Source organism: Neovison vison, chromosome 4 (assembly GCF_020171115.1).
Source record: "Neovison vison isolate M4711 chromosome 4, ASM_NN_V1, whole genome shotgun sequence".
Lineage (NCBI taxonomy): Eukaryota > Metazoa > Chordata > Mammalia > Carnivora > Mustelidae > Neogale > Neogale vison.
The window spans coordinates 150,420,179-150,447,294 of NC_058094.1; the positions used below are offsets into that span (position 1 = coordinate 150,420,179).

Sequence of the window (27,116 nt, forward strand, 5' to 3'; positions counted from 1 at the left end):
GTGTAAGGACAAAAGTGTTGAGTACCTGAAAATGTTATGCAATTTGGAATTATTATTTCCCTTGTTACTGAAGATTCTTTTGGAACTATAATTATTCTATAAATAAAACTTTCTATTGATAGATGACTATAGAGCATTCTATGAAAACATTTCCTATACTTCGATCTAAAGAAATTTAAAAAATAAAGTTCTGTAACTGAAACCAAATGGTCTGAATATTCAGTCCTTCTTTTACTACTTTCTATGTTTGTTTTTTTACAGTCCAACAGATAAATTGGATCTGAAAATTAATTATGGCTTGAAAGCCTTTGAAAATAAAAGTACCAGCCAGCGAAATTCTAAAAAATGAACACTTTCAGATATGGTTCTAATTAAATGTACTACTCTAAAACTGTAAATATATCAATGAGCAAAGATAATCACATGCAATTCTTGGGACTTTAAAAAGTAATTGCCTCTAAGAAATTAGAACAGGAGATTCCTTACGAGAATAAAGTCAGTCACATAACTATCTTAGTGAAAGAAGAGGCTGTTTCCTTCAGTTAAGCCTTCAATTAAAGTAAGCTTTCACATTTATTAAATTCAGAAACCTAGAGCAATCCTGTAAATCTGATATATTCCAACGAACCGCATGAAGAATACCAGTAATTATTAAATTTCAAGATCTTGTTGACATTTCTGATTTTACTCCTGTGTCATTTACTCCCACAGTCCATAACATGGAATATGAATTTTAAAAGAGCAGAGGCCAGGCAAGGTCAGAGTCTCACTGATGAGATTTCAGCAAAGGGGGAAGAAGTCAATATTAAGATAAATGAGACTAAATAAATAATCCAAGACAGAGTCTTTTCTTTTTTTTAAATTAAGACACGTCCCCAAGTATATCTCAGACTTCTAAAAACACCTATTTAAATGTTTTCTCATTTCTAAATCAAAGTATTGTTTATTCTCTCAGACTATTAAGATCATCTTCAGCATATGTGTGCACAGTTTAAACTGCAAAGAAAAACATTTATAGAATTCAAAACTTTTGCAACATACTAACAACGACAAAAAAACACCCTAAACCTATGTATACTGTGTCAGTGTTATTATTAAGAGTTATGTCTCGATTCACTTTGTGTCCATTTTTATGTCTCTTCCAGCATATACCAGAGGAAGACTTTAACTATGAATGTGATTTCAACAACAACAGAAACAAGAAATCAAAGAGGGGGGATAAAAAGTGTAAGAAAATAAAGATTCTCATGTAGAACACATTATCTTACTAACTCCAGTGGATAATTCTGTCTCCCAAATAACATTAAGAGTTAAAATTAACTAAAAAATAAAATAATCAAGAATTTCATTTACTATAGTGATTGAAAATATAAAGACTGGAATTAGACTTTTTTTGAAGTTGGACCCCATCTCTTATTAATAATATGGCTTTTCCTTGAAGAGTGCTTCAGTTTTCCCTTCTTCAAAATTACTTTAACAATGTTATAGTAAATAAAGGAGATACTATATTTAAAAAGGTTGGCGTGGAGTCAAGCAACTACAAATTCAGAAAAAATGGTGTCCTTAACTAACCAGACCAGTGGAATTGTGGACTCTTCTGACCCTTGTTGTTCACAAAATGTACACACAAGGTAACTTACTAGACTGGTAAATTAGGCACTAACTATCTATGGAAAAAATGAGAAATCTCTTTTTTCATTTATTTTTCCAATATGTCATTAAGAAACTAAGCACAGTCACTTTATTTTTTCTGGGTAACCTACTACTGAGGAGAAACCTTTCTCCTATTTTCACCCTTCTAATACCTTACCAAGAATCTCTAAATTGAGGAAAAAAGCAAGTTGAAAAGCAGTGTAAAAAATCTTACTTGGACAATTAGTTGCTGCATTTACTCTATAGGACTGTGGCCACTACCTGTTTATCATGACAAATAGTCATTAGCTTCAGGAGGTACCACTGCTGGAGATTTTAATTTTCTATGTTAAATATGTGTGCTATATTAAAATTTGCAATCATGGTATATGCTTTTTAGAGAGGGAAATTCTAATGAAAATTTTCAGAATTTCTTGACAACCCCTCATAGATTGCCTGAACCACAAGGAAATTTTTCTATGGAGAGGAAAAATAGATGTACTGCTCTATAGGAATGTGAACTAGAGAAAGTACGGGGAGCCTCATTATTCTGTGTAACTGAAGGGAGGGAACTGGGCTGAGTGGGTCAGGGAGGTAACAGAATCTGTATACCATACTGGTCTGAAATGGTGTCTCATGTGCCATCTAGACCAGGAAGTAAGCTCCTGGCCTTAGAGAGGCATCAGTAAGTAGGCTCCAGCCCTGCTGCTAAGTTTCACCGGTGAAGGTCATCCATGTCCATCAAGGAACAGTGCTGTGGCCCACTGTTTCTTTCAACCCTATCCAATGTTGGCAGAATTAGCATGGAGACAAAGCTCTTCAAAACATCCCTCCCAACTCCCCCAAACCTCCACATTCACACGCAAGCAGATTAAAACCTCAATACAGTTGACTTTGTTATTTTTCTTTTCTTCTAGCACAACAAACAATCTACGGACTTGCTCAGAGAATCCATCGAGACTATGGATACTGGACAGGCCTCCTCTCCAGAACATAACGGGTTAAGTAGGTAGGGCTCAATTCATGCCCTATTTATTTCAGTCATAGTGGTTCTTGTTTTAATTTCTTTTACATATTTTTCCATGCAAATATATATTTTAACAAAATGTTCCATAGATTATTACAAAAAAAAAAAAATCAATGACTTGAGTATCTTTTTGGTAATGCTACTGATTTTCAGGAGTAACGAAAAAATAAATCTCCAAACATGAGACAACAAAACAGAAGCACAATAAGAACCGCTTTCTAACAAACTGAAAACATTGAAGTTGGCCTAAATTTCTTCAACATAGTAATACAGAACCACACCCTCCCCCCACCCAAAATAAAACTCCGTGCCAGGAAATCGTAGAGTATGGACAAAAAATTATTTTGACTCAAAACTTCCATATCTAGCCAGTGGGCTCTTCTAATGTGAATTCAACAGGAAGATAATACCTTAAAGTAATAAGATTATTTTGTTGGCATATCCAACAAACAATGGATTAAAAAATCTGAAATGAAGGCCAATAAAATATTTTTTTAAAAATTAGAAACCATCATATAGCTCAGTATTGTCTGAATAGTTGTAACAATTACAAAATGTAATGGCAAATATCAAGATAATGCTTTTAAAAAAGTACACAATGATCAAAGTTTAAAAAAAAAATCTGAACCTAAATCCCAGGTAATTCCTAAATGGACCTAGAATTAACAGTAAAGAAGTCTATTTATGTTTAATTCTCATGAAACAACAGAAACTACCTATATACATCATTTTGTTTCTTGTATCAAGAGAAAAGTCTTATACTTAATACCTTAAAAGAACTGATAGGAAGAAAACATTGTGTACTTTTTCAAAATTAAAAACAGAATGAATATAGTAATTTGATCAAGAGGAAATTTGTTATGAGAAGAATCACACATGCATTTCAAATTCCCTTTAAAAAAAGATTGTATTTATTTATTTGACAGAGGGAGAGAGATCACAAGTAGGCAGAACAGCACACAGAGAGATGGGGAAGCAGGCTCCTTGCCGAGCAGAGAGCCCAAAGTGGGGCTTGATCCCAGGACCCTGAGATCATGACCTGAGCTGAAGGCAGAGACTTAACCCACTGAGCCACCCAGGCACTCCTCAAATTCCCTTTTAAACAATCTCACAGTGAGTCCAAAATATAAAAATTTATATTCTTAGTCCCTATACTTAGTCTCCTGTGCTTAAATAAATTTGAATTATAATTAATAGGAGCAACAAACATTTAAATAGCACCTACTAGTAGGCTGGAAAACAAGCATATTAACCTCCTTTATCCTCACTCATCTTTTAGGTTAGTTATCTTATTCCCATTTTACAGGTGAGAAAATGCTTGCACAGAAATTTACAGCATTTGCTCAAGAAAAGAAATACTGCAGGGGCGCCTGGATGGCTCAGTCCGTTAAACATCTGCCTTGGGCTCAGACCTGGGATCAAGCCTCACATTGGACTCCCTGTTGAACGGGGAACTTGCTTCTTCCTCTCCCTCTGCCTGCTGCTCCCCAACCTTCTGGGTGTATGCGTTCTCTCTCTCTCTCTTTCTCTCTGTGTCAAATAAATAAAATATTTAAAAAAGAAAAGAAAGGAAAAAAATATTTCAAAAGGGCACTTGGGTGGTTCAGTAGCTTAATCGTCTACCTTTAGTTCAGGTCGTGATCCTGGGGTCCGGGGATCTAGCCCTACTTCAGGCTCCCTGCTCAGCAGGGAGTCTGTCCCTGCCCTCTCTGTCTGCATGCCCCCTGCCCTTGTGCGGTCTCTCAAGTAAATAAAAATCTTAAAAACAACAACAACAGCAAAAACAAAAACAAAACCAAAAACAACCCTGCAAAAATTTAGCTTTGAACTCGAGCCATGTGGCTCCAGAACCCAGGAAATTATAGATACCCAATTCATTCTACAGCCTCTCTAATTAAGGGGAATGTAAGAAGCACACTTTAAAAAATCTCAAATGGTCCTTTCGTCTTACTAGTTATTTAGACAAGCAGGGAGAGTAGAAACTGGTCAGAGAAGGGTGAACATGGGAGACCAGGGCTATGACTGAACAAAGCCCCTGCTTTCGGGGTCTCAGGTACTCCTTATAAATAGGTTATCCTAGTCAGATTCTCAGGCTCTATGCCTACTAATATATCGGTTATCTTTTTTTTTTTTTTTTTTTTTTTTTTTTTTAAGATTTTTATTTTTTATTTATTTGAGAGAGAGAGACAGTGAGAGAGAGCATGAGCGAGGAGAAGGTCAGAGAGCGAAGCAGACTTCCCATGGAGCTGGGAGCCCGATGCGGGACTCGATCCCGGGACTCCAGGATCAAGCCCTGAGCCGAAGGCAGTCGTCCAACCAACTGAGCCACCCAGGCGTCCCATATATCGGTTATCTTTGAGACTCTACTGGCACAAGCTCCCTGCCCTCTATTTTCCTAAGTAACTTATTCCCCTCACTGAGGGAAGCCTTCTCAAGCAAGTCTTCTGCTCAGTGGTTCTCGACTTTTCATCTTTCCCCAACTTCACTGGAGTCTGCAATGTTTTGAGAGGCATGTATTTTTCAACTATATCCTAGGGTAAGACGGGATTTAAAACTGCATAGTCTAAAATGTATCACTCTCTCCCTTTATAGTTTGTATATGTGTATTTGTGTGTACTTGCGCTATGTAATTTTGATTTTTTTTTTTTAAAAATCTACTAATTTTCAGTTTCGATGGCAATTGGGAAGTCAGAATTTTTTACTCAATAATAGGAGGACATCCCCAATGGATACAGACTCTCCTACAAATATTCACATAGTGAGGCTATATGAACATAAACTACTTGTGAAAATCAGATTTCTTCTTTTATAGAGAGTTGACCACAGACTCTTCAATGACATGGAAACAAAACGGTATCCCATTTGTTCCTTTTTCTTCCCCGGTTTGGAGACAGAGAAGACAGACAACCGCATGGTATTCCAACAGCTGTTTAAATTTTATTACTTACAGCCCTCATAGATGTCCGTGGGAATATGGACTGCGGCATGTTGATAGGAGATCTGTCGTCCAAAATTAGCATCATCAATAAAAACAGGTTTTATCCTCTGGCTGCCTGGTTCACTCTCATTTTTTTCAGGCTGTATCCAAAAAGATGGACAATAAAAAGAATATTACAACTTGAGATAACAGTCTCATATTGCTGTCTTCATTTGACAAATGTGTGGTCTTCAAAAAACACATCTGCAAGAATATTTAAAAATACACCACCATGATGACCTCTAGACTTAATATGGTACTTGTTTTGCAATAATACCAGTAATTGTGTTTTACACCTGAAACCAATGTTAGATATTAAATACATCAGAATAAAAAAAGAAACTACATAGAAAAAATATATAATACCATGATGATGTCAGATACACAAATTACATTCAGGTATCAGAATTAGTATTATCTTCATACCATTCACATTAAAATCTAACTTCTCTCCTCGTTTCTTCAATGCTAGAGTCACTGTGGATTCTCCTGAGGGGACCAGAGCTTTTTCATATGCAGCACTTACTACAAAGAACCTTACAGAACAGGACAAATTCCTTTAAATAGAATCAAATTAAGATTATCCCCCAATATAAATTTCACTATGCTACTCAATTCTTACAATGAGGTTGAGGGTAATTCTTCATTTGACAGCTTATGGTAAACATGACTGCAAAAAGATAGCAATGAAGGATTATTTTATATCCTGTTCCCTTGATTTTTGCAGGCTTTCCAGTTGTACCAATTTTTGTTTTAAAAATGAAGTATGCTAACAAAAAAAGATCTTTTGTAATTAAGCACAATTAAATCCTAACTGCAACCATTTTGTCGCCTGAGGTGGGGGATCAGGTCCAATCAATAATGATTCAAGAAAAGCCCACAAAAGTTTAAGGTTGAGAATTCATTTTCTACCTATTCAAACTAGGCTGTTGATACTGAACCACTTATTGGCCTTCCATCTCAGGAAACGGAGAATTCCATTCATTGATGCAAAATGAAGCTCTGCAACCTTTTTGTTGTTGTTTTGGCTAATTACATTAATTCCCCCCTCCCAGTTCAAATACAGCTGTTTTAAACCTGCCCCCCCTTTTTTTAATTAACTGCGGTTTATATTTTCAACTCAGTGTTGGAGACTATTTTCAAATTCCAAAGGTAATCTCCTCAAAACCAAACTGAAAAACAAATCACATTTGACTCCTTCTGGCAGCACACTACAGCAATACAAGTGATAAACAAGAGAAAAGACGTAACTGGACAACCAGAAAATTTCCTAAGAAGGCTGGAAGACAGTGCCGATAACATAAAGTCATCAGGCTTACAGTGAACTGTGTCCAGCTGTCCATACAGCCCTGGACATGTAAATGACCAAGTAGCACATTAATATCCTGAGATATTAGGACACACATGTGTATGTGTGTGTATGCTCATGTGTTTATTCTTTCCTAGGGAAACTGCAACATTGGAAAGATTTTGACATTGATATGAACAATATGGCCTTAAATGAAAAACAAAAAACAAAAATCAGTGTCTTCCAAAGCTGAAAATCCAACCCACCATCAGGTAATGAAATCAATTTCATAGGTACTTATAAACCAAATTATCCTTTAAAGGAAACATTAAACTTGGTTATAACCAAATTATTTAAGTAAAACATACTTTATTTAAAAAAAAACAAAAACAAAACCGAAGATTTTATTTGTCAGAGAGAGAGAGTACAAGCAGGGGGAGCAGCAGGCAGAAGGAGAAGCAGACTCCCTGCTGAGAATGGAGCCCGCGGTGGGACTCGATCCCAGGACCCTAGGATCCTGACTTAGCCGAAAGCAGACACTTCACCAACTGAGCCACCCAGGAATCCCTAAGTGAAAACATATTTTAAAAATATTAAAAAAGTACACTCTGTATATTAAAATGAAGAGCTATTTTGTGAAACTCGTTTCAGATAGGACTATATGTGTTTATATGTGCACATATTAGACCGTGATGCCGACTATAAAATTGGTCACTCGCAAAAGTACTTGAAAACCGGGCGCCTGGGTGGCTCAGTGGGTTAAGCCACTGCCTTCGGCTCAGGTCATGATCTCAGGGTCCTGGGATCGAGTCCCGCATCGGGCTCTCTGCTCGGCAGGGAGCCTGGTTCCTCCTCTCTCTCTCTCTGTCTGCCTCTCTGCCTACTTGTGATCTCTCTCTGTCAAATAAATAAATAAATAAATCTTAAAAAAAAAAAAAAAGTACTTGAAAATCAATCACTGGATTTTTTTCAAATGAAAGCCATAAGGAATCGTTATCCACAAAGAAACTGAATATATAACCAAACAATAGTGTTTCAGGTCTAAAATGTGAAGCATTAATCATACTCTTTTCTAAAAGAAAGGTTGTGTGTGTGTGTGCGCGCATGCGTGTGTGTAGCATTTGCAGAGTGTAAGAAAGGAGAGAGAAGAGTTATAAGGAAAATAGGAATCAGAGAGTGAAAGGAATTCTGAACCTAACACATCAGCCTTGATTGCAGTAGTTATTTAATAAATAATGAAAATGGTAACTAGGATTCAGCTGGGGATTCAACCCTGGATTTTACCACATTGAAAAACTGACACTCCATTGTCTGTTCCTGGGCCCTAGTGACTTGAATAAGGAAAGGGGCACATTAAAACAAACGACTTTCAGTAAGAAGATGAATGTAAAGAGGACACCAACTATGAATGATGTCCCCATTTTTCGCAGCTGAAAATATTCTGAAAATTTCAACATTTTACAAAAATGGTTTCTCGAAGTATGGACCTTGGATAAGCAGCAGCAGGATCCACTGAAATCTTTTAAATGTGGGCTCTCAGGCTCCAACCCCAAATCAACTCAGTCAGAAACACCCGGGGAAAGGCGGAGCGACCTGCAGGGCAACAAGGCCTCCAGGTGATGCGCTACTCACGAACACTGGGGGGTCCACTGCTTAAAACTACCGCAGTTGAAATCAGTCACGTTTGTATTTGGGACGACTCACGAAAAAATTTGGGTTGATCGCTACTTAGCATATTAACGAACATCTCCTTTTTTAACGCTCCATGTATATCAGTTTTATGATTTGTGAACAGAAGCACGAAAATGGTGATATGGTGAGGAGGATTTGTCAAAAGAGGTTTTCAGAAGAGAGTGGCATCTCAGTGGCTCAGTCATTTGAGCGTCCAACTCCTGGTTTCAGTTCTGGCCATGATCTTAGATCAAGGCGCCCCTACCCCCAACCCCCTCTGCTTGAGATTCTCAGTCTCCATCTCCCTGTACCCCTCCCCCTGCTCATGCCCGCTCTCCCTCGCGCATGCAGTCTCTCAAAAATATAAAAATCTTGGGGCGCCTAGGTGGCTCCATGTGTTAAAGCCTCTGCCTTCGGCTCAGGTCATGGTCCCTGGGTCCTGGGATGGAGCCCCACATCGGGCTCTCTGCTTGGCAGGGAGCCTGCCTCCCCCTCTCTCTGTGCCTGCCTCTCTGCCTATTTGTGATCTCTGTCACATAAATAAAATCTTTTAAAAAATAATAATAAAATATAAAAATCTTTAAAAAAAAAAAAACTTGTTTCATAAGACAACAATCTTTCAAGATACTCTAGGGGCTAGTGCCGTATTGATTTAGATTGGGGAAAGGCTGTTCTAGTAAGAAAATAACAAAGAGCACATTGGAATATCAAAGGCTCTTAGATAGGCCTCACTCAAGATTTTAACCCAGCATTCTCAAGCCTATGTTAACCTGGGACCTTTTTCCCACTAAATACCTTTTGCAAAGAATATACTTACAAAATTCCGTAGAAAAGCCGAGCGGAAAGCATGCTGGCCAAAACATTTGGTTCTGCCCTGTTGCATTAATAACCTCTCCGACTTGAGCCACTCGGCGTTCCGTGGCGTTCACTTTTCTGGCTTATAAATCAATGGTGTAAGGCCACAGGTGGTGTCTTTAGCCCATGGGCCCAATCAGAATCAGCTTGGGAACCTGAGGTCCCACTAATGATAACATGATCACAACGAGGAGACTGTCTTTTGAAAGCATCTCTCAGTTGATTCTAATATTCTCTCCTATCTTACGTTAAGAACCCTCAACCTAAAAAATCTATAATTTTCAGTTCTGAAAAAAATTATAGTCCCATTTCTATAATTTTAGAAAACAACACATTACTTTTCTCTCTTTCCCAGAAATTCCATTTACATCTATTTCTAGCCAAATTTACTAGACACATATGAAGAGTAGGATCAGATGATAGATTAATAGACAAATAATGAAGTACATGCGTGTATGAGGGTTAGGAATATGTGGACATTTGCAAGTATCTCATTCATTCAGTCACTTGAGACATATTTGTTGGCAGACTGGAGAAGGATTTATTAACCTTACGTTTATAGAAATGCCATTTAATATCTAAACCTGGATACAAGTTAAATGTTCAACAATAGCAAACTGTCACACTTACGTGTTATTAAGTAATATAAAAGAGCAATTACATTAGAAATGCATATATAAACTGTATTTGTTTAAAAATGACTTTAAGCATAAAAAGGAAATGTTAAGCAAAAAGAAGGGGGGAAAGGCCTATTATTTTCTTTAAGATTTTATTTATTGACTTGAGATAGAGAGTGAGCGAAAGAGCACAAGTGGGGGAGGGGCAGAGCAAGAGGGAGAAGCAGGCTCAGTACTGGGCAGGGAACCCGACTCAGGGCTCCATCCCAAGACCCTGGGATCATGACCTGAGCTAAAGACAGATGCATAACCCACTGACCCACCTAGGTGCCCCAACACCTATTATTTTGAGAGAAAGACTGATATACGGAGAAATGAATGGATGAGTACAGAGCAAACGGTATAAGCACTCTGGTTGGTTTTGTAGTTATGAGATATAACTATATGTTTCATGTTTGTGTTATCTTGTTTTTTCAAATATACAATGAAAATGTATTTGTAATAAAAAAAACATTAATTTTTGTTTTGAGCCCTTTGCACTATCAAGTACTGTATGATTATCTTACAAAGATAAAAGTTGTTTATACTTTTATCTCTCATACTTAAAAATAAGTTTTAAATACATTTTATGGAGATCCTTACACTTTTAAATTACCACATAAAGAGTTTTAGGAATAACTTTTAAAAAATAATGCAGTTTTCAAAAAAATTAAAAAATTATTAATGTTCTCAACTTGTATAATCATGTGTCAGGATTAGTTTTAATGCACAGTTGATAAGTATATAAATAAAAAAATTATAATAATAAAAAATAATTTCATGACAATATTAGATAGACTTTCTAATATAACTCCTTTATTTCCTTAAACTTATAAAATTATTGTAACTTACTTATGATACCCTCATAAGTCATGTCTTTGCCTATCTTGATATATTATGGCATTATATTATATAATGTAAATACAGCAAATATTAGATACAAAAGCAAAAGTGAGAAAAGGAATTCAGAGAAAAGCCTTTGAACATACATTGTTTACTATGTTGACTATAAATTTCAAATAAATTCCCTCCATGGAATTAAGATTTCCTATTAACAAGAATACACAGGAGAAAAAATAAGCATATCTCTTACCAACACTTTTCCCCAAAAATATCTCTTTTGAATTCTCCAGACTACCCTACATTAAAAGGTACCTGGAAACTGAGTGTGTCTATTCTAAAATGGATTTGATTGCATTTATTAGAACACATAAGTGAAACATGAGAAGTATGTTTCTCATACTATTCATCTCAATATAATCTCAGTCATTAAATAATAGATTAGATCACTCAGAGACCAAAGTACAGGCCAGTGTTGGATGCGTAGGCCATTCAATTTTACAAGCAGCATATATTGGCAAATTTAATTTGGAAAATCAAAATGGTAAGTCTATGGCAGATATAAGAGGCTCTGGCATATTTGATACACTTACCTCAAATGAAACATTCTTAGATTTGGTATTTATACTAAAATATTTATTTTTAATGTTCTATCACCTTTATCATGTTAAAACAATTCTGAGAGCAAAATGTTTATAAATTAAAATTAAAATTATATTTTACCTAAATTGCAATACAAAGTGTCTTAACCAGTTTGTCACGATTCCAACTTCACATGCTCACCTAAAAACCCGTTCACAATCATACTCTGCCTGTTTAACTCCCCTGCTTCTCCATTATTTTTGTGCTCCAAAATACTGTGAGAAAGCTAGTTGACTTTGAGAAAGAATGGTTCACTAAGACTCTCTGCAGAAGCATCACAATTGGCATTTCTATCGCCCAAGTGAAAACAGAGTTAAATGAATGAGTTCTTGTGTAATGACCCAAATTCTTTATAACTAGAGACCATACCCTGGTGTACAATTCTCCTTATAAAATTTCCACCTCTAAACACATTCTTTTCTTTTTTTACAACTATTTTATAGACATTATTTACAACAGAGATCTGTAACTTTGACAATGTAGCCATAACTGATTTTAGATTTTTAGTTTAGTTTAGTTTAGTTCTACTGGTATTTCCAGTCTCAAATAAAATCCTGGATATATAATATGCCTTTAGGCATGGCAATCATCATCCAATATAAATAATTACCATGCATATATTATATTTTAAATGCACTTTCTCAGTCACTAAATTTGAAATGTCCGGCATTTGGAATCAATTCCACAGATTAAAAAGCAAGTTTGCCTGTGTAACCACTAGTTCACCCTTGGTATCTAAGCATTCTGTGGTGCTCCATTAGTTAAGGCTGAGTCCCTGTTCTGATCTTACAGAGGAAAGCCTTCTTCTTCTTCTTCCTTTCTTTAAAAAAAAAAAAAACTATCTATCTATCTATCTATCTATATATATATATATTTTATTTATTTGAGAGAGAGAGAGGGAAGGGCCAGAAGGCAGAGGAGAGGGAGAGACAGAAAAGAATGTCAAGCAGATTCCCTGCTGAGCGTGGACCCCGACCAGGAAGCTCGATCCCCCAACCCTGAGGTGATGACCTGAGCCAAAACCAAGAGTCGGATATTTAACCGACTTAGCCACCCAGATGCCCCCAAAGCCTCCTTTTCAGGTAAGTCATTTGCATCAATTAGAAATGGAGATTCATCAAAGCAGCTGCCAGCTGACCATGCCCAATTAATTAACAATGGACAGAGAGAGAAAGGTGCTAAGTGCCATCCAGACTTCATTATTCTGGTCGGGCTGTGAAGCCAGGCTGAACATTAAATGATGATCCAGGTGCTGTGGCAGGAAGAACATTGTTGCATCTCCCGAGTTAATTGGTTTGCGATGCTATTTTCACCTTGAGGTTGCTATGACTCAGGGATGCATCCAGTGAGTGACTGGTATTAAAACGGAAACATGAGTGGGAGGACACAGTCTAAATTACGCAGTAAAGACTTCAATAACACACTTGGATTTTGTTTGACCAAATCATAACACCAATAAAAATAAAAATTTTATATTATGAATTTAAAAAATGGCTCTATTGTCCTTACAGAAATGTGTTAGTTTAGCTAATCATAATACGTTTCACAAAGAAACAAGAGGTTTTGTTTAAATTCAGAGGATTTCCCCAGTTTTTCAGGTAATTAAAAAGTTATAATTCCTTAGATTTACCCTGAAAAACTATGGCATTAATTCCTCAGAGGCCATTTACTCAATGCATTAATAAAAGAGTGCTTTAAAGTGAACATGAAAAGCAAATTTATTTTTTCCTTTGACCATCAGTGGTCAAAGGAAAATTGAAGAAACAATTCTAGTTCTTAAAGATTAGATTCATTGTTAAGACTCCATGTATTTTCTATTACTAATTACCACATACAAAAAAGAAAGAAGAAATAGTCTGAAATAAGCAAATTTTGTGGGGGGTGGGTGGGGGACAAAAGAGTAAGGAGCGACACTGTGCAATAACAGAGACAGAAGTTAAAAAATACTTAAATGGGTTCTAAAGACATATGTACATGTATGCATATATGCATATATAAATACTGAAGTGGGTACTAGCATAGTATAAATACCAAAGTGGGTATATATGCATACATGTATGCATTTATGTATATATAAATACTGAAGGGGTGCTAAGGACATATATACATGTATGCATATATGTATACACATACATACATACATATAATTCTATTTGTGTCAACTATACATCAATTTAAAAATTAGTATACTCTTTTCTAAATAGGACAGCAAGTCAAATCTAGCATGAATGTGAAATAAAACACAGAAAACTGGACTAAATTAATTGAACAAAAGAGATTAGTCACTGCAATAACTTGTTTATTAAATCACATTTTAAAAGTCAAAATAGACATTCCTTAAGTAAAGTGTATCGAGGTTTCCTGCTGATGATGCTTACCATGATAACATTCAAAAAAGCTAAAAGATAGACTCTTAGAACATCCTCAAAATAAGATTGCAGGATGGATGAATGCATGGGAAAAACCACCTATGCCAGGACCTACCACCCAGGAAAAATGCAAGCCATTAGAATCTCCATACCCGCCCCCCACCAAAAAAAGAATCTCCATACATGTAAGTGTGATCACAAGAAGGCCTGAGGGATGGTTTAAAACATGTCACATGGAATATGAAATTTCCAAATCACCAGCATTAGAAAATCACATCATACTATCATAGGTATGTATATTTAAATAATTAAAATTAAAATTATTAATATATTAAAAATTAAGAATTAAAATATTTAAATAATTAAAAATTTTTAAATTTAATTTCAAATATAGTTGTTTGGTTTTGTTTTTTTCTTTTTAATTTATGTGGCAGATAGAGATCACAAGCTGGCAGGCAGAGGCGCAGGCAGGAGGAAGCAGGCTCCCTGCTGAGCAGAGAGTCTGATGTGGGGCTCAATCCCAGGACCCTGGGATCATGACCTGAGGCCATCATTTTGATAAGAACTTAAAAAAAAAAATGAATGTTCCATGTGTCCACGGTCTCCAAAAGTATTCACTGGAAGGCTGGATGAAGACATAGAATCTGCATTTATTTCAAGTAAATGAAATAAGAAAAAAATATTAAAGTCTGCTAATACATACTGTATGGATTGAGATTAGCACTCCCCTCCCCTGCCTTACTCATTGTTGTGAGCTGGTCTCACATCGTCCGTCACACTCCGGGTAGCAAAAGGAGAAAATGGAAACCCCTCACGCTGACGGGTTATGATGTCTTCTCACCAGACAGTCACTTTCAATGTAATATTCTATGCTTGAATGTAAATTTGCATGTTATCGTTTCTGGTTTAAACTATTTAACATGGGCCAGTAATTTTAAAACATTTCCACAAATTAATAATGATGGAAGACGAAATTCAGGTCATGGAAGTCGCACTGAACACAAAGGTAATGACAAAGATGATGCTTCTATTTCAAGCACTGACTTGTTACAACACAAAAACTGTGGTCCAGTTAGATTAGTCAGGTTAGTTAAAAAAGTCAATATTGTCAAGACTATTATACATTTGGATCCATATTTACCACTGATAATAATGCCCCATGTTCATGTGGCCTGTTGAGATGTTTCCCACAGTAATATGATTATTGATATATAAATATATGAATAATAATCATTATTATTAAGCATTATTATGCCTTTACATATGATTTTTAATGCCATATGCACATAAACCAATACTTTGTAAAGTCTCACCAAACTTAAAGTCTCTTTGAGACTTGTCAACATATTAGTACAGTAGCACATATACAGAATGTGCAAGTAAATATTCTTATAACAAGAGGTGCATTTAGCTTTTAACTAATAATGCATGTGCAAACCAAAAACAAAGGTTGAAGATACCATTCAAAACAATCCAGTCCCCATCTTTGTTCACTCTACAAACTTTTACACAGGATAAGTATAAACTGCCCACATAATGACTTTTAAGACTTTGCCAAACGTAATCAATGTTCACTGAGTTCTAAATAAATGTACCATACATTACTTCTGAAAAAAAAGAACTGGGGGCACTGGGGTGGCTCAGTCAGTTAAGCATCTGACTCTTGATTTCAGCTCAGGTCATAATCTCAAGGTCATGGCATCAAGCCCTGCATCAGGCTCTGCACTGGAAATGGAGCCTGCTTAGGATTCTCTCTCTCTCCCTCTCCCCCTGCCCCTCCACCTGCTGTCTCTCTCTACCTCTCTCTAAAAATGAACAAAGGAATGAATGATCTCTGAAAAGAACTGGATATGAAATCTAAAAGAAAAGTTTACAGGCCACTACTCCAACCAACTGAGAACCAATGTTCAAACTCTGTGCAAAAGGAGTATATGCCTAAGAGAACAAAGCGTTAGAAAACTGTCAAAAGATACTGAAAAAATCTTGAAAGCTTCCAAGACCAAAAGGCAGAATTCCTAGAAGAAACAAAAACTGATCTAATCTTCCTTTTCACCAGTTTCATGTTCTTTTTCCCCCCCAGTGAATCTTAATGTGACTGTATTTCACACAGTAGAGCATGCATAGTTTTAAGGTATCCAGAGTAAATATCACTGGGGAGAAGAGATCAGATCAGTACAGATTTATGATGTGAAGTTAACAACCTTTTCAATCACCGAGATTTTACCCACTGCAAATCACCATAAACTAATGACTGTCAATGATGAAGCCGACTGGATAAAATACAAGCCAACTCATTAAATATGGACAGACTAACGAATAGACATGATAAATTAAAATTGTATATCAAAACTCTCAAAAAAATTTAACCTTAAGTCTTGACTTATCACAGCTGCATCTCGGGGCCCTCTCCTATCCCCCACAGGTGCCCAGGGTATAGACAGGTGGCACAGAATAGGGACACCCACTCTCGCTGTGGATCATACCAACGGCATGACATTCAATTCCCTGCGTGATCAAATATCATGTGTTTGAGACTGGGCAAGCGCTTGAGCTCATTAAACTGTACTTGTCTTATCTGAAAATCATTAAAATAATAGTATGTGCCAGAATGGATTAGTGTGGCCTTTAAAAGGTTCATTGTATATAAAGCATTTACTGCCAAGGATAGAATAAGTATATACATGTTGAGAATTGTTAATAATCCCAATATGTACTATCTAAAATATGTAAACCATTTATTTTAGACTCATGCACAAAGCAATTCTGATTAGACCAACTACTATAAGGAAGCAATTAATATTATATTTCTGTGTCCTCACTTATGTGAGGAATCAATGTCAGTCATTAACAGAGCCTGAAAATAAAGGTTGCATATTATAAGAGTGTTAAAAAAAAAAAGTTAGAAAAGAAACCTAGACTTTGATTGTTTCTTGAATAATTAGAATGATCTGCTTGCTGTTCGATGCATACCTCTGCTAGCTCATTCTTGAATCGCATTTATTTCTCTAAAATAAAATAAAATCATGAAAGATTGGGCTTTTAAAAAGACATTTAGATAGGGCATTATGTTGGAATTAATTTTAATGTGGACAAGATTCTGCTAAGAAAATAAATAGCAACATAAATATGCAAGGGAATTCAGGAGACTAGCCAAATGTCTCAGACAGGTCAAATTTTTAACGTGATCAATACAATAAAATGTAGCAAATAAATCAACTCAATTTATCGACATGGGAATTCTGGGTTGAACTCATTTCATCTGGATTTTAGTCAGAAACATAGATCTTGGAATTAGGTTAATAAGGGTTTGTAATGATCTGCTTTTTTTTTTTTTTTTTTGCTTGCTCTGGGAATTAGGAAAATAGTGCAGCTTGCTGGCACAACTCAAGCCTTCTGGGGAATCTGCTTCACTAACCTCCAGGGAATTTAAGGATTTGTTGGGACAGATGTCTCTAAAACCTAAACTAAGAACCTCAATCAGTTTCAAATTGAAAGAGAACTTGAATGTGAAATTTCATTTAAAAAGTTGCATTAGTAGCATTTTCTTTTCTTTTTTTTTTTGACATTAAATTTTTCTTTCAAATCTGGTTATACAAAGTCTACAGTGGTAAAAAGAAAAACTGCTGCATTGTGTTCATATTTTGAAAGTGTTTTTTGAGGATTCTACTCAGATTTTTATTTTGTTATGCATTGTCGTAACTTTTTTACACAAAAAGTTTTTATTCATACTGATAAAAAGGAAAATAGCTCAGTCTAATACCTTCATTATTGTTAACAAATACACACATACAAACAGGTTCTACTTGGGGTTAAAATCATATCAAAGAAATCTTAAATTTATTACAATCATATTAATAATTACTATTTTTTTAAATGATACTCCTTAACATTCCTGGATTACTTACTGTAAGGATGGAAAACTCTACATGCTTTATATATATTAACTAATTTTCACAGTAATTGTGTGAGGTAGGTATTACTATAACCTTTATTTCACAGACAACAAGAGTAAAACACACAGAGATTATGTGACTGCCAATATCACTGCCTGGGTGGATCAGATAATTAGGCATTTGCCTTAGGCTTGGGTCATGAGCTCTGGTCCTGGGATCGAGCCCCATACTGGGCTCCCAGCTCAGTGGGGAGCCTTCTTCTCCCTCTCCCCATGCTTGTGCTCCCTCTCCCTCTCTCAAATGAATAAATAAAATTCTTTAAAAAAAAAATAAATAAAGTAAAGAAAGAAAAGAAAAAAGAAAATGGCAGATCTGGGATTCAAATCCAGGCAGCGGCACTCCAGAAAGCAATCTCTTAACCACCACACTCAACTACCTCCTCACACAACAATGTGTATAGTGATCACACATGGGTGCCTTGTTATCACTTAAAGGGAAAAACCAAGTTGCACAGAGACGTAAATAGGAATGAAACATCATATATCTAATTTATCTTAAAATATTTAAACAATTAAAAGATGAAGCAATTATGGAGATACTATAGTATTCTGTCTCCTACATATTTAAGACATTTTTTCATGGTAAAAAGTTAAAAAAAAAAAAAAGGGCACCTGGGTGGCTCAGTGGGTTAAAGCCTCTGCCTCAGGCTCAGGTCATGATCCCAGGGTTCTGGGATCCAGCCCTGTGTTGCTCTCTGCTCAGCAGGGAGCCTGCTTTTCCCTCTCTCTCTGCCTGCCTCTCTGCCTACTTGTGATCTCCGACTGTCAAATAAATAAATAAAATCTTTAAAAAAAAAAAGTTTAAAAAAAGAAACTTACACGGAAATTACCCATTTTAATGCTATCACCTCTTTGGAAATGAAATTCTACAACTATTATTTATTCTAATTATGTGCAGAATCAGACAGAACTTAGTTTGATGGAGTAAATACAATAAGCCTGATACCATGTGTCATCGCAGAGAGTCTTAATAATTTAGCTTAGCAGATCTGCCCAGACTTGGAACCCAAAATCCTGATTCTTATGGCACTTGTAGCAATTAAAAACAAATATTCTAATTCTGCTTATCCCCAAATTGAATCAGTGTTGGACAGAAGGAAAACTACATTGTCTATTTTGATGTTTAGTCCTCATGACTGTTTTAGGGGCCAAGAGAGGGAGGGGCAGACAAGAAAACAGTGTCCATGACAAGGCCAGCTTTGCCATTACCCTCTTGTTTCCACCCAACCTCTAAACGAAGTAAACATTTTCATTTCCACCACGCTTGCCAGAGATTTCCTAGTTACTCTGCAAATAGAGCACCACTTTAAAAAGTAAACATGTCCTGGGACACCTGGGGGTGGCTCAGTCAGTTAGGCATCTGGCTTTAGCTCATGTCATGACCCTGGGGTCCTCAGATCGAGCTCCACATCTGGCTCCCTGCTCAGCAGGAAGCCTGTTTCTCCCTCTCCCTCTGCCCTTCTGCCCCGCTTGAGTTCTCTCTCTCTGTCTCAAATAAATAAACAAATCTTAAAAAAAAAAAATAAAAGTAAACATGTCCTTACAAATAAGTAAGTAATGTGGGGATTGAAACACATCAACACCTACTCAATTTAAGAGGCATTATCTCAACCATTACTCCAAACTATTACTAATACTAGAGAGAAAGTGAATAAGATCCTTATCTCAAGTTGCTACAAATGTAATAGATTATCCCTGTATACAAATACTATAGTGTAAAGCATTGGGCCATCAAACCACATAGGTCTAACTGCTTGTTTAAAAACACCCCGAGGAAGGAAATACCATTTGCTCGCTACCTAGAAGAACCAAGGAAGGCTTCCAAAGAAAGTAGTACTTGGACTGTTTTTTTTTTTTTTTTAAGATTTTATTTATTTGACAGACAGAGATCACAAGTAGGCAGAGGCAGGCAGAGAGAGAGAGACCGGGAAGCAGGCTCCCTGCTGAGCAGAGAGCCTGATGTGGGGCTCGATCCCAGGACCTAAAATCATGACCTGAGCTGAAGGCAGAGGCTTTAACCCACTGCACCACCCAGGCACCCTTGAATTGGTTTTTAAAGAATACTTCATATCTGATTAGAAAAATGGTTGAACATCATGATTATATAATTAGAGGAGAGACTCCATTAATATTAGTTAGCACTTCGGACGCAAGAATGGTTTTCTTAAGTTTCCAGTAAGAATGCATTTATTACATTCTCCATGGAACTGTGGCTCACCAAATAATTTAGCCCAGTTATACCTGCACCTTTAAGTTTCAATTGGAAAATTTGTTTAAATAACTATAGTCATAACGTTTTATCATACTATGCAATCCAAAGGAACATTAATTTTACCCTTTATTTCAGCAACTGCTTCAGCTAAATCTGGCTGTCACTGAGTATTTATTTTTATACCCATAAGGTGAATATAAATACCACTGATATAAATATAAGAGTACAGATATTGTGAAATGCCCCTGAGGAATTGTCTCGTATCACAGCCATTGTAAAGCTTATAACCCCATAGCTCCCCGAAAATTGACTAATTCAGATGCAGCCCACTGAAAGGTTATATTCCAAAGGAATAATTGATCACCTCTGAATGCTTGTTTTACCTTTAAGTGAGGCCATGTATCATCATTATAAGGAAAAAAATCAATAGACTACACATGAATAGATCATTCTGTATATTCAAATCCTAAGTGGTAATAGACCAGCATAATAAACATGGAAGAATAGCAGGAAACCGGAAATTCCAAATTTAATCTGGAATCCAACATACACTAAGTTTATGGCCTTCTTTGTATAATTTCTTTCTATTAGGAAAGCCACTCCTTGTTCATTTCCAGCTACTCATATTTGACACTCCCTACCCCCGCCCACACCTTCCCTTACAGATTGGTGTGTCAAGGATGCTCTCCTGTATATTTTTATTTTTTATGTTGTGTAGACAGGTGCAACAGGCTGAGAGTCAAACAACAGAGTAATGGCAAACTGGACAATGTCTCACATTCCAAATCACGCAGACTCCTTTTGATTTTAACACTGCACCAGCCCACAGAAATACTGTATCCATAATTGAATCTTTGGCTACACCTGAAACTTCACACTTGCTGAGCAAATGTCAGCCACCTGTTTTCGAAGTCCACTCAGAAGCTAAGCATAAACATAGTCTAGGCCAAATTCAATTTTTAGCTGACTATCAGAAATCTCCTCTGGTCTATCCTTGAGCAAGTTTTTGGTATAAATGTTCTTGTCTTCTGAGCATTTTAGCTAAATCCTTTAAAAAATCTTTGCTAAAAAATCTTCCTAAATCCAGTGCCCAATCTAATGTCAACATATTCTCTCCTCTAACAAAAGAAACACTGTAGCCATTCAAATCTACAATTATATACGGATTTCTTTGGATGCCTGAATGCTTTCTCCCATTAAAGCTTTATTATCTCTAATCCATATGCTTTGACTTGCTCTTTGAGAACCCGTGATCTGCGGTTTACCCACTGCATATTGTTCTCCTCTATATGTTCTCTTTCCTCCCATAACTTTTTTTTAACCTTTTTGACATTCTGGGAGTATTTCCTGTCTCTTCTTTGCATCACTGATGGGTAGGTAATCAGGCACTGGCAAATTTGTTAGTTCTTCCCATGGAATTGTTATTTTAGCAGTATTGATTCTGATGATTTTACTGCAGTCTACTTGTCACACAGATCACTGGGTCTTTCTTTGGACACTAAGCATACAGTTAGTGTTGCTTTCAGTGACGTACATGAAATAATCCCTCAAAAGAAAAATGTCTTTAACCCGGGTCTTTAATACTTCAGTACTTCTACTGTACTGTTACTGATCTTTTCACGTATTCCTCCATTAACGGGTTTCTATTCGATTAGTATTAAATGAAGAAAGACCTTTCTTGTCTCAGGATGAGCAAACAGTAAAATGGTACAGATTTTTTTCCAAGCATGTGTTCCTGCTTCTGTCGTATTTGTAACCTGAAGGCAAAAAATGATATAGAATGTATGCTACGGTTTCTGGTCAACGGGAAGCATGTGCAAAGGGCAAGTGTTTTCTTCAGGGTCTTTTGATTGCAATCCGTGAGATTACAGAAACTCACGCGGGTCTGGGCTGAAACTGAGGGCGGAGGTGAAAGGGCATCCTTAAAAAGGAGACCACGTGTGAAGCGCGGAGAGGGAAGAGCAATGCTGTGACTCTGAATCCTTCCGCCGGTTTGTATTTGTGTCACATGAAGCTGCTGTTGAAACTTTGACTCACTGATTTATTAGGGGAAGGAAAAAAAAAAAAAAACCCCACTGAGGGATTACAGTGTGCTGGTTATCATAAAACCTAAGCTGCCCGTGAGCACCTGGGAGCTTGCCCTCCAGGAAGTTATACTCTAGGGAAGGACCCCAAGGGAAGAGTTTATAAAGACTGGCTGTGCCTCCAAGGAGAAACTGCCATTTCTTGCAAAATTCATGATAGCTTAGGAAAGAACTAGTAAGCGCTCATCAGTGTCTTAAATATCAAACAAAGGCAATAATAACTGATATGAAGATCTTGGGAATCAAAAAAGAATTAGGATGTAACATTTTAGAAACATGTACATATTAATAATGCATAATATATTAAAGGTACATAGATGATTTAGAAGCATAAAATAAAAGGTGATACCATTTCAACAGCCCTTAAATAAATAGTTGAGAATAATGTCTAAAATCATACAATCGTCATGGACATGGAAATGAAATGACTGATGTGAGAGGCAGAAAATAGAGAAAATGACCACTATCCCACTAGGCACGATGATAGAAAAACGAATCCTCTCCTACTAATGCAGAAATGGGGAAAAGTTAAAAATCATAATCATAGGCTCAGGATTTACAATCTTTCAGTCTCCTTCAGAAGGCATAACATTTAAAACAGAAACTTTATTTAGCTCTCAAACATTTATACTATCATTCAAACAATGAGGACAAATTAATTGAAAATGTTATCTCAGGATTTACTATTCCAATTAGTTCTTTTGTTCATTAGAAATTAGTGCTGAGGTGTGAGATAAAACTCCCATTCTGTAATTTCCAATCACCAATTTTTAATAAAGGATGTAGCTTCATGGAATTGAGCAATAAAAGTACCGTACACAATTAAATCAGTATAGAATATATCTAGGACAAAGAACTGTGATGGCAAGCCATTTTGAACCAAAACAATGTGATGGCATTAGGATTTGTGAACTTTTGATATATGAAATATCAAACACTACATGTATGAAATTACGAGTATTGGAGCCAATTAAATCCACCTTCATTGGAAAACTTTTGGTAAGGTTTATAAATTTCATCATCCGTGGAAGTCCAACTTCATCCATGAGATAAGCAATGATCTTCAAAAAAATATGTAACTACTTAAAAGTCTAAAGTAGATTATCAAGGTGCAACTTTTACTTACATTTATTAACTTTCTTTCATTGTAAGAAAATAAGTACTTCCACTGCAAAAAATAATTTGATCTTAGTGATCAAAACACATGCACTGGGGAAACTGAATAATACTCAATACATAGCATATAATTTTATATACATTTACTGTAAAGAAGAATTTTTTTCCTCAGTTCCAAGTTGAAGGATTTGACTATAGTTAAATGATAGAAGCCACTCAGATAAGTGAGTAGAATTTTGGAATTAGCTTCAAAATGTCAAGAAGAGCAAATGATGGATCAGTTCATAAGCTGCTAATTATTTTGCAATTAGTATTTTCTTTGGTCTCTCTTTAGTAACAGAACCCTCTATTTTGTTTGGGTACATGCCTATGTTGGGGATGAGGATTATATTCCACATTTGTGATACACAGCGGCGAGGCTGGGCCCTAACCTGTGCACAGGGGAGGCAGATAAAAGTGATGTCCACAATTTCCAAACATACCCTCGCCTCCTTCCTGTTCTCTAGAATGTAAAAATCACTGTGTACATTGGAGCACCCATGTTGGATCCCAACATGAAAAAGCTATACTGAGGAGGGGAGAAAACTTGAGAGAAGGACCTCGGGACCTAAAAGATTGAGACTCACTCCAATAGGCCTTATATGAGTACATGAGAATGCATAATGAGACAGGAAGAAACTTTTGTCTTTTTGTAGTCCCTTTTACTTTAGGTCTCTAAGAGCCAAACCAATATACCAGTCATTAAATGTGGTTCATTTTTATTCAGTGTCTAAGGGTTTACAAGAGCAACAGTATTATCATATCTAAAGCACTTTAATCTTCCCCAATAAAAAGTTTTAGTGTGATATGAATTACCTTCCAGTTCTTAATAAGTTCTCAAAAGATGTACATGAAATAGTAAAATTTCCCAGCAATTTTGACCCCGAGAGCAGTATTCCAAGAATATTCTGAACTGCAATGAAATGTGTAGATCACCTCATCACCTGGAGCATGTCTTAGGTGAGAGGCAAACAGTTCCAATTTTAATGAGCTTTCATGCCCTACGAGTGAGTACAATTTTAAGGGTGAAACGGAGCATGAACCGAAGTCTCTGATTCCTATCCTGGCCCTCTTCCTACTATGCAATATTCTCTGTAAATTATTCTGGCACTGTTCTTATTTATATATATAAAGAAGTGAAAATAGTTTCTCCAAATCCTGAGCACCATTTCTTTTCTTTTCTTTTTTTTTTTTTTTTTCTGGGCACCATTTTTAAGTTTTAAATTCTAAAGTTGATATTTTGCTTTTTATAGAGTCTCGATTTAACTTGCTAAACCTCATCTCTTGGCCTACAAGAATGAATCTTTTTATGGGTATATTTATAACCTATGGTAATAATATAGACTTTTGGGGATGGGAGAAGGCAGAAAAAAAAAAGAAAAAGAAAAAGAAAAAAAACAAACACATGGTAAGTTCACTAGGTTCACTTGCACTAATCCCTTTCACTCTTACATAGGCTTTTATTTGAATATATGAATAAAGATCCGTGCAGGCAAATTGTGAACCTAGAGTGCTGAGCACATCTTAAGTGTTAGCAGTACTGGCCCCACTCACATTTTTCCATTTATAATGGACGTATTGCTAACTTCGCAGCATAGTGATTGAATACTATGAATTTGACTATTGAACTATTCAATGATACCAATGAGTACTAACTGGGGTGGCACGCCCTAAAAAGTTACATCTCCATCTCTGCCTATGATTATTAAAATCTGGAACACAGAAAACTCACAATTTCTATGCAAAATAAAAGAACTTTCTAATTAAGGAGCAAACTTGAGTAAAAAAAAAACTGTTTTAAGTGACATCAAAAATTGGACTTCTTTCATTAGTTTAGAGGAAAGAAAAACATATTTGCAATTTGGTATCATCATCTTTAGGCAACACTCAATTCACAGACTGGACAAAGCATGTCAATCCATCCACTTTAATTACCATGAAATCTTTGTCATAGTTTTACAAACTAACTGCTTAGTCAAGCAGAGAGAGTCAATTATCATATGGTTTCACTTATTTGTGGAGCATAGCAAATAGCATGGAGGACAAGGGGCGTTAGAGAGGAGTAGGGAATTTGGGTAAATTGGAAGGGGAGGTGAACCATGAGAGACTATGGACTCTGAAAAACAATCTGAGGGGTTTGAAGTGGCGGGGGGGTGGGAGGGTGGGGTACCAGGTGGTGGGTATTATAGAGGGCACGGCTTACATGGAGCACTGGGTGTGGTGAAAAAATAATGAATAATGTTTTTCTGAAAATAAATAAATTGAAAAAAAAAATTCATCCAAAAAATAAATAAATAAATAAATAAAATAAGCTATAACTCGTGTAGCACCAGGAAGGCTGATCGAGACTTAGCATATGCAATTTAAATGACCACATAACTTTTAAATATTAAATACTAATTCTAACAGTGAAACAAAATGTCTGTTGAAAAATAATACTCATTCTAACACCAAAAAATAAACTATTTTTTAAGAGTTATTTATTTTGAGAGAGAGAGAGAGAAAGCCAGTGTGAGCAGGGAGGGAGGGGCAAGGGGAAAGAGAGAGGAGAATGTCAAGTGGACTGCCTGGTGAGCCCAGAGCCCAGAGCTGGGTTTCATCATCTCCAGACCTGAGCCATCAATATCATGACCTGAACTGAGATCAAGGGTCAGACCCGTAACAGACTGAGCCACGCAGGCGCCTCCTCATCCCATTAATAAACTATTAAAACATTTTTTCTTAGCTGTTGGTTTGCCCTTAATAAACCTCCTACCTCATTAAAATGATATATATAATTATCATAAAAGTATTACTGTTATCATAAAAGCAGCAGCAAAACACCTATGGCTAGTAAAAAGAAAACATTTTTTTTTTAAAGATTTTATTTATTTATTTACTTGACAGAGAGAGAGAGATCTCATGTAGGCATAGAGGCAGGCAGAGAGAGTGAGGGAGAAGAAGGCTCCCCACTGAGCAAAGAGCCCGATGTGGGGTTCGATCCCAGGACCCCGAGATCATGACCTGAGCCAAAGGCAGAGGCCCAACCCAATGAGCCACCCAGGTGCCCCAAAAGAAAACACGTTTTAAAGCAATCCTAGTTCTTCATTTATTAAATGGAGAAAACATAATCTCCTCCTTCCTTCATAGCGTCATCATAGGAATTAAATAAAACAATTTGTATAGACTGGTTAGCAGCATGCAGGGAAAATTAGTGCTCAGTAAACTATGAAGGTTCCGCAGAAGGAGTAGTGCAATTTGGAAAGAGGTGGCATCTCAAGCAAACTACCTTGTGTTGTTTTTAAAGATTTTTTGAAGGCCAGCTTAAGTAGTTGGAATAAAGTAGCATATACACATATGTTTTGATTCAGATTAAAAAGTGAATAACAAATAATCTATTTTTTTTATATTTGTTTTACTTGTTCACTGATAAATCACTCTAAGCTCACGGAAGAACACAGAAAACACAAGAAGCCCTCAACAAACATTTCTGGATATACTCGCTAGTGCTTATACATATTTTTCCCCAATAGAAAAGTCACAGATATGAGAATTTAAATGAACTTAAGCATAAAATTTTGTTTTGTAATTTTGCAAATGCTTCCACCATAGCTAAGTAATTACATCTCCAGAAGTCTGTCCAAAGGTGGCATCATAAGAAGTAACTTCTCTGTGCTAAAATAATCCATGTTGGAACATCATCTGAGTTTGTATACGACAGTCATCAATTTAAAAAGACAGAATGAACACCCACTAGGCTTCAAAAATTGCCTGGGC

The 27,116-nt window shown here is 36.3% G+C and overlaps 1 protein-coding gene across 4 annotated transcripts in view; it reads right to left on the reverse strand.

The window, feature by feature from the left end:
• CACNA2D1 (calcium voltage-gated channel auxiliary subunit alpha2delta 1) overlaps window positions 1-27,116 on the reverse strand; it is a 512,561-nt gene that overhangs the window by 169,196 nt on the left and 316,249 nt on the right. For all 4 annotated transcript variants that reach the window (XM_044245916.1, XM_044245914.1, XM_044245915.1 and 1 more), the window contains exon 6: window positions 5,608-5,737. In XM_044245916.1, the coding sequence (XP_044101851.1) occupies window positions 5,608-5,737 (130 nt within the window). The remainder of the gene's footprint in view (window positions 1-5,607; window positions 5,738-27,116) is intronic.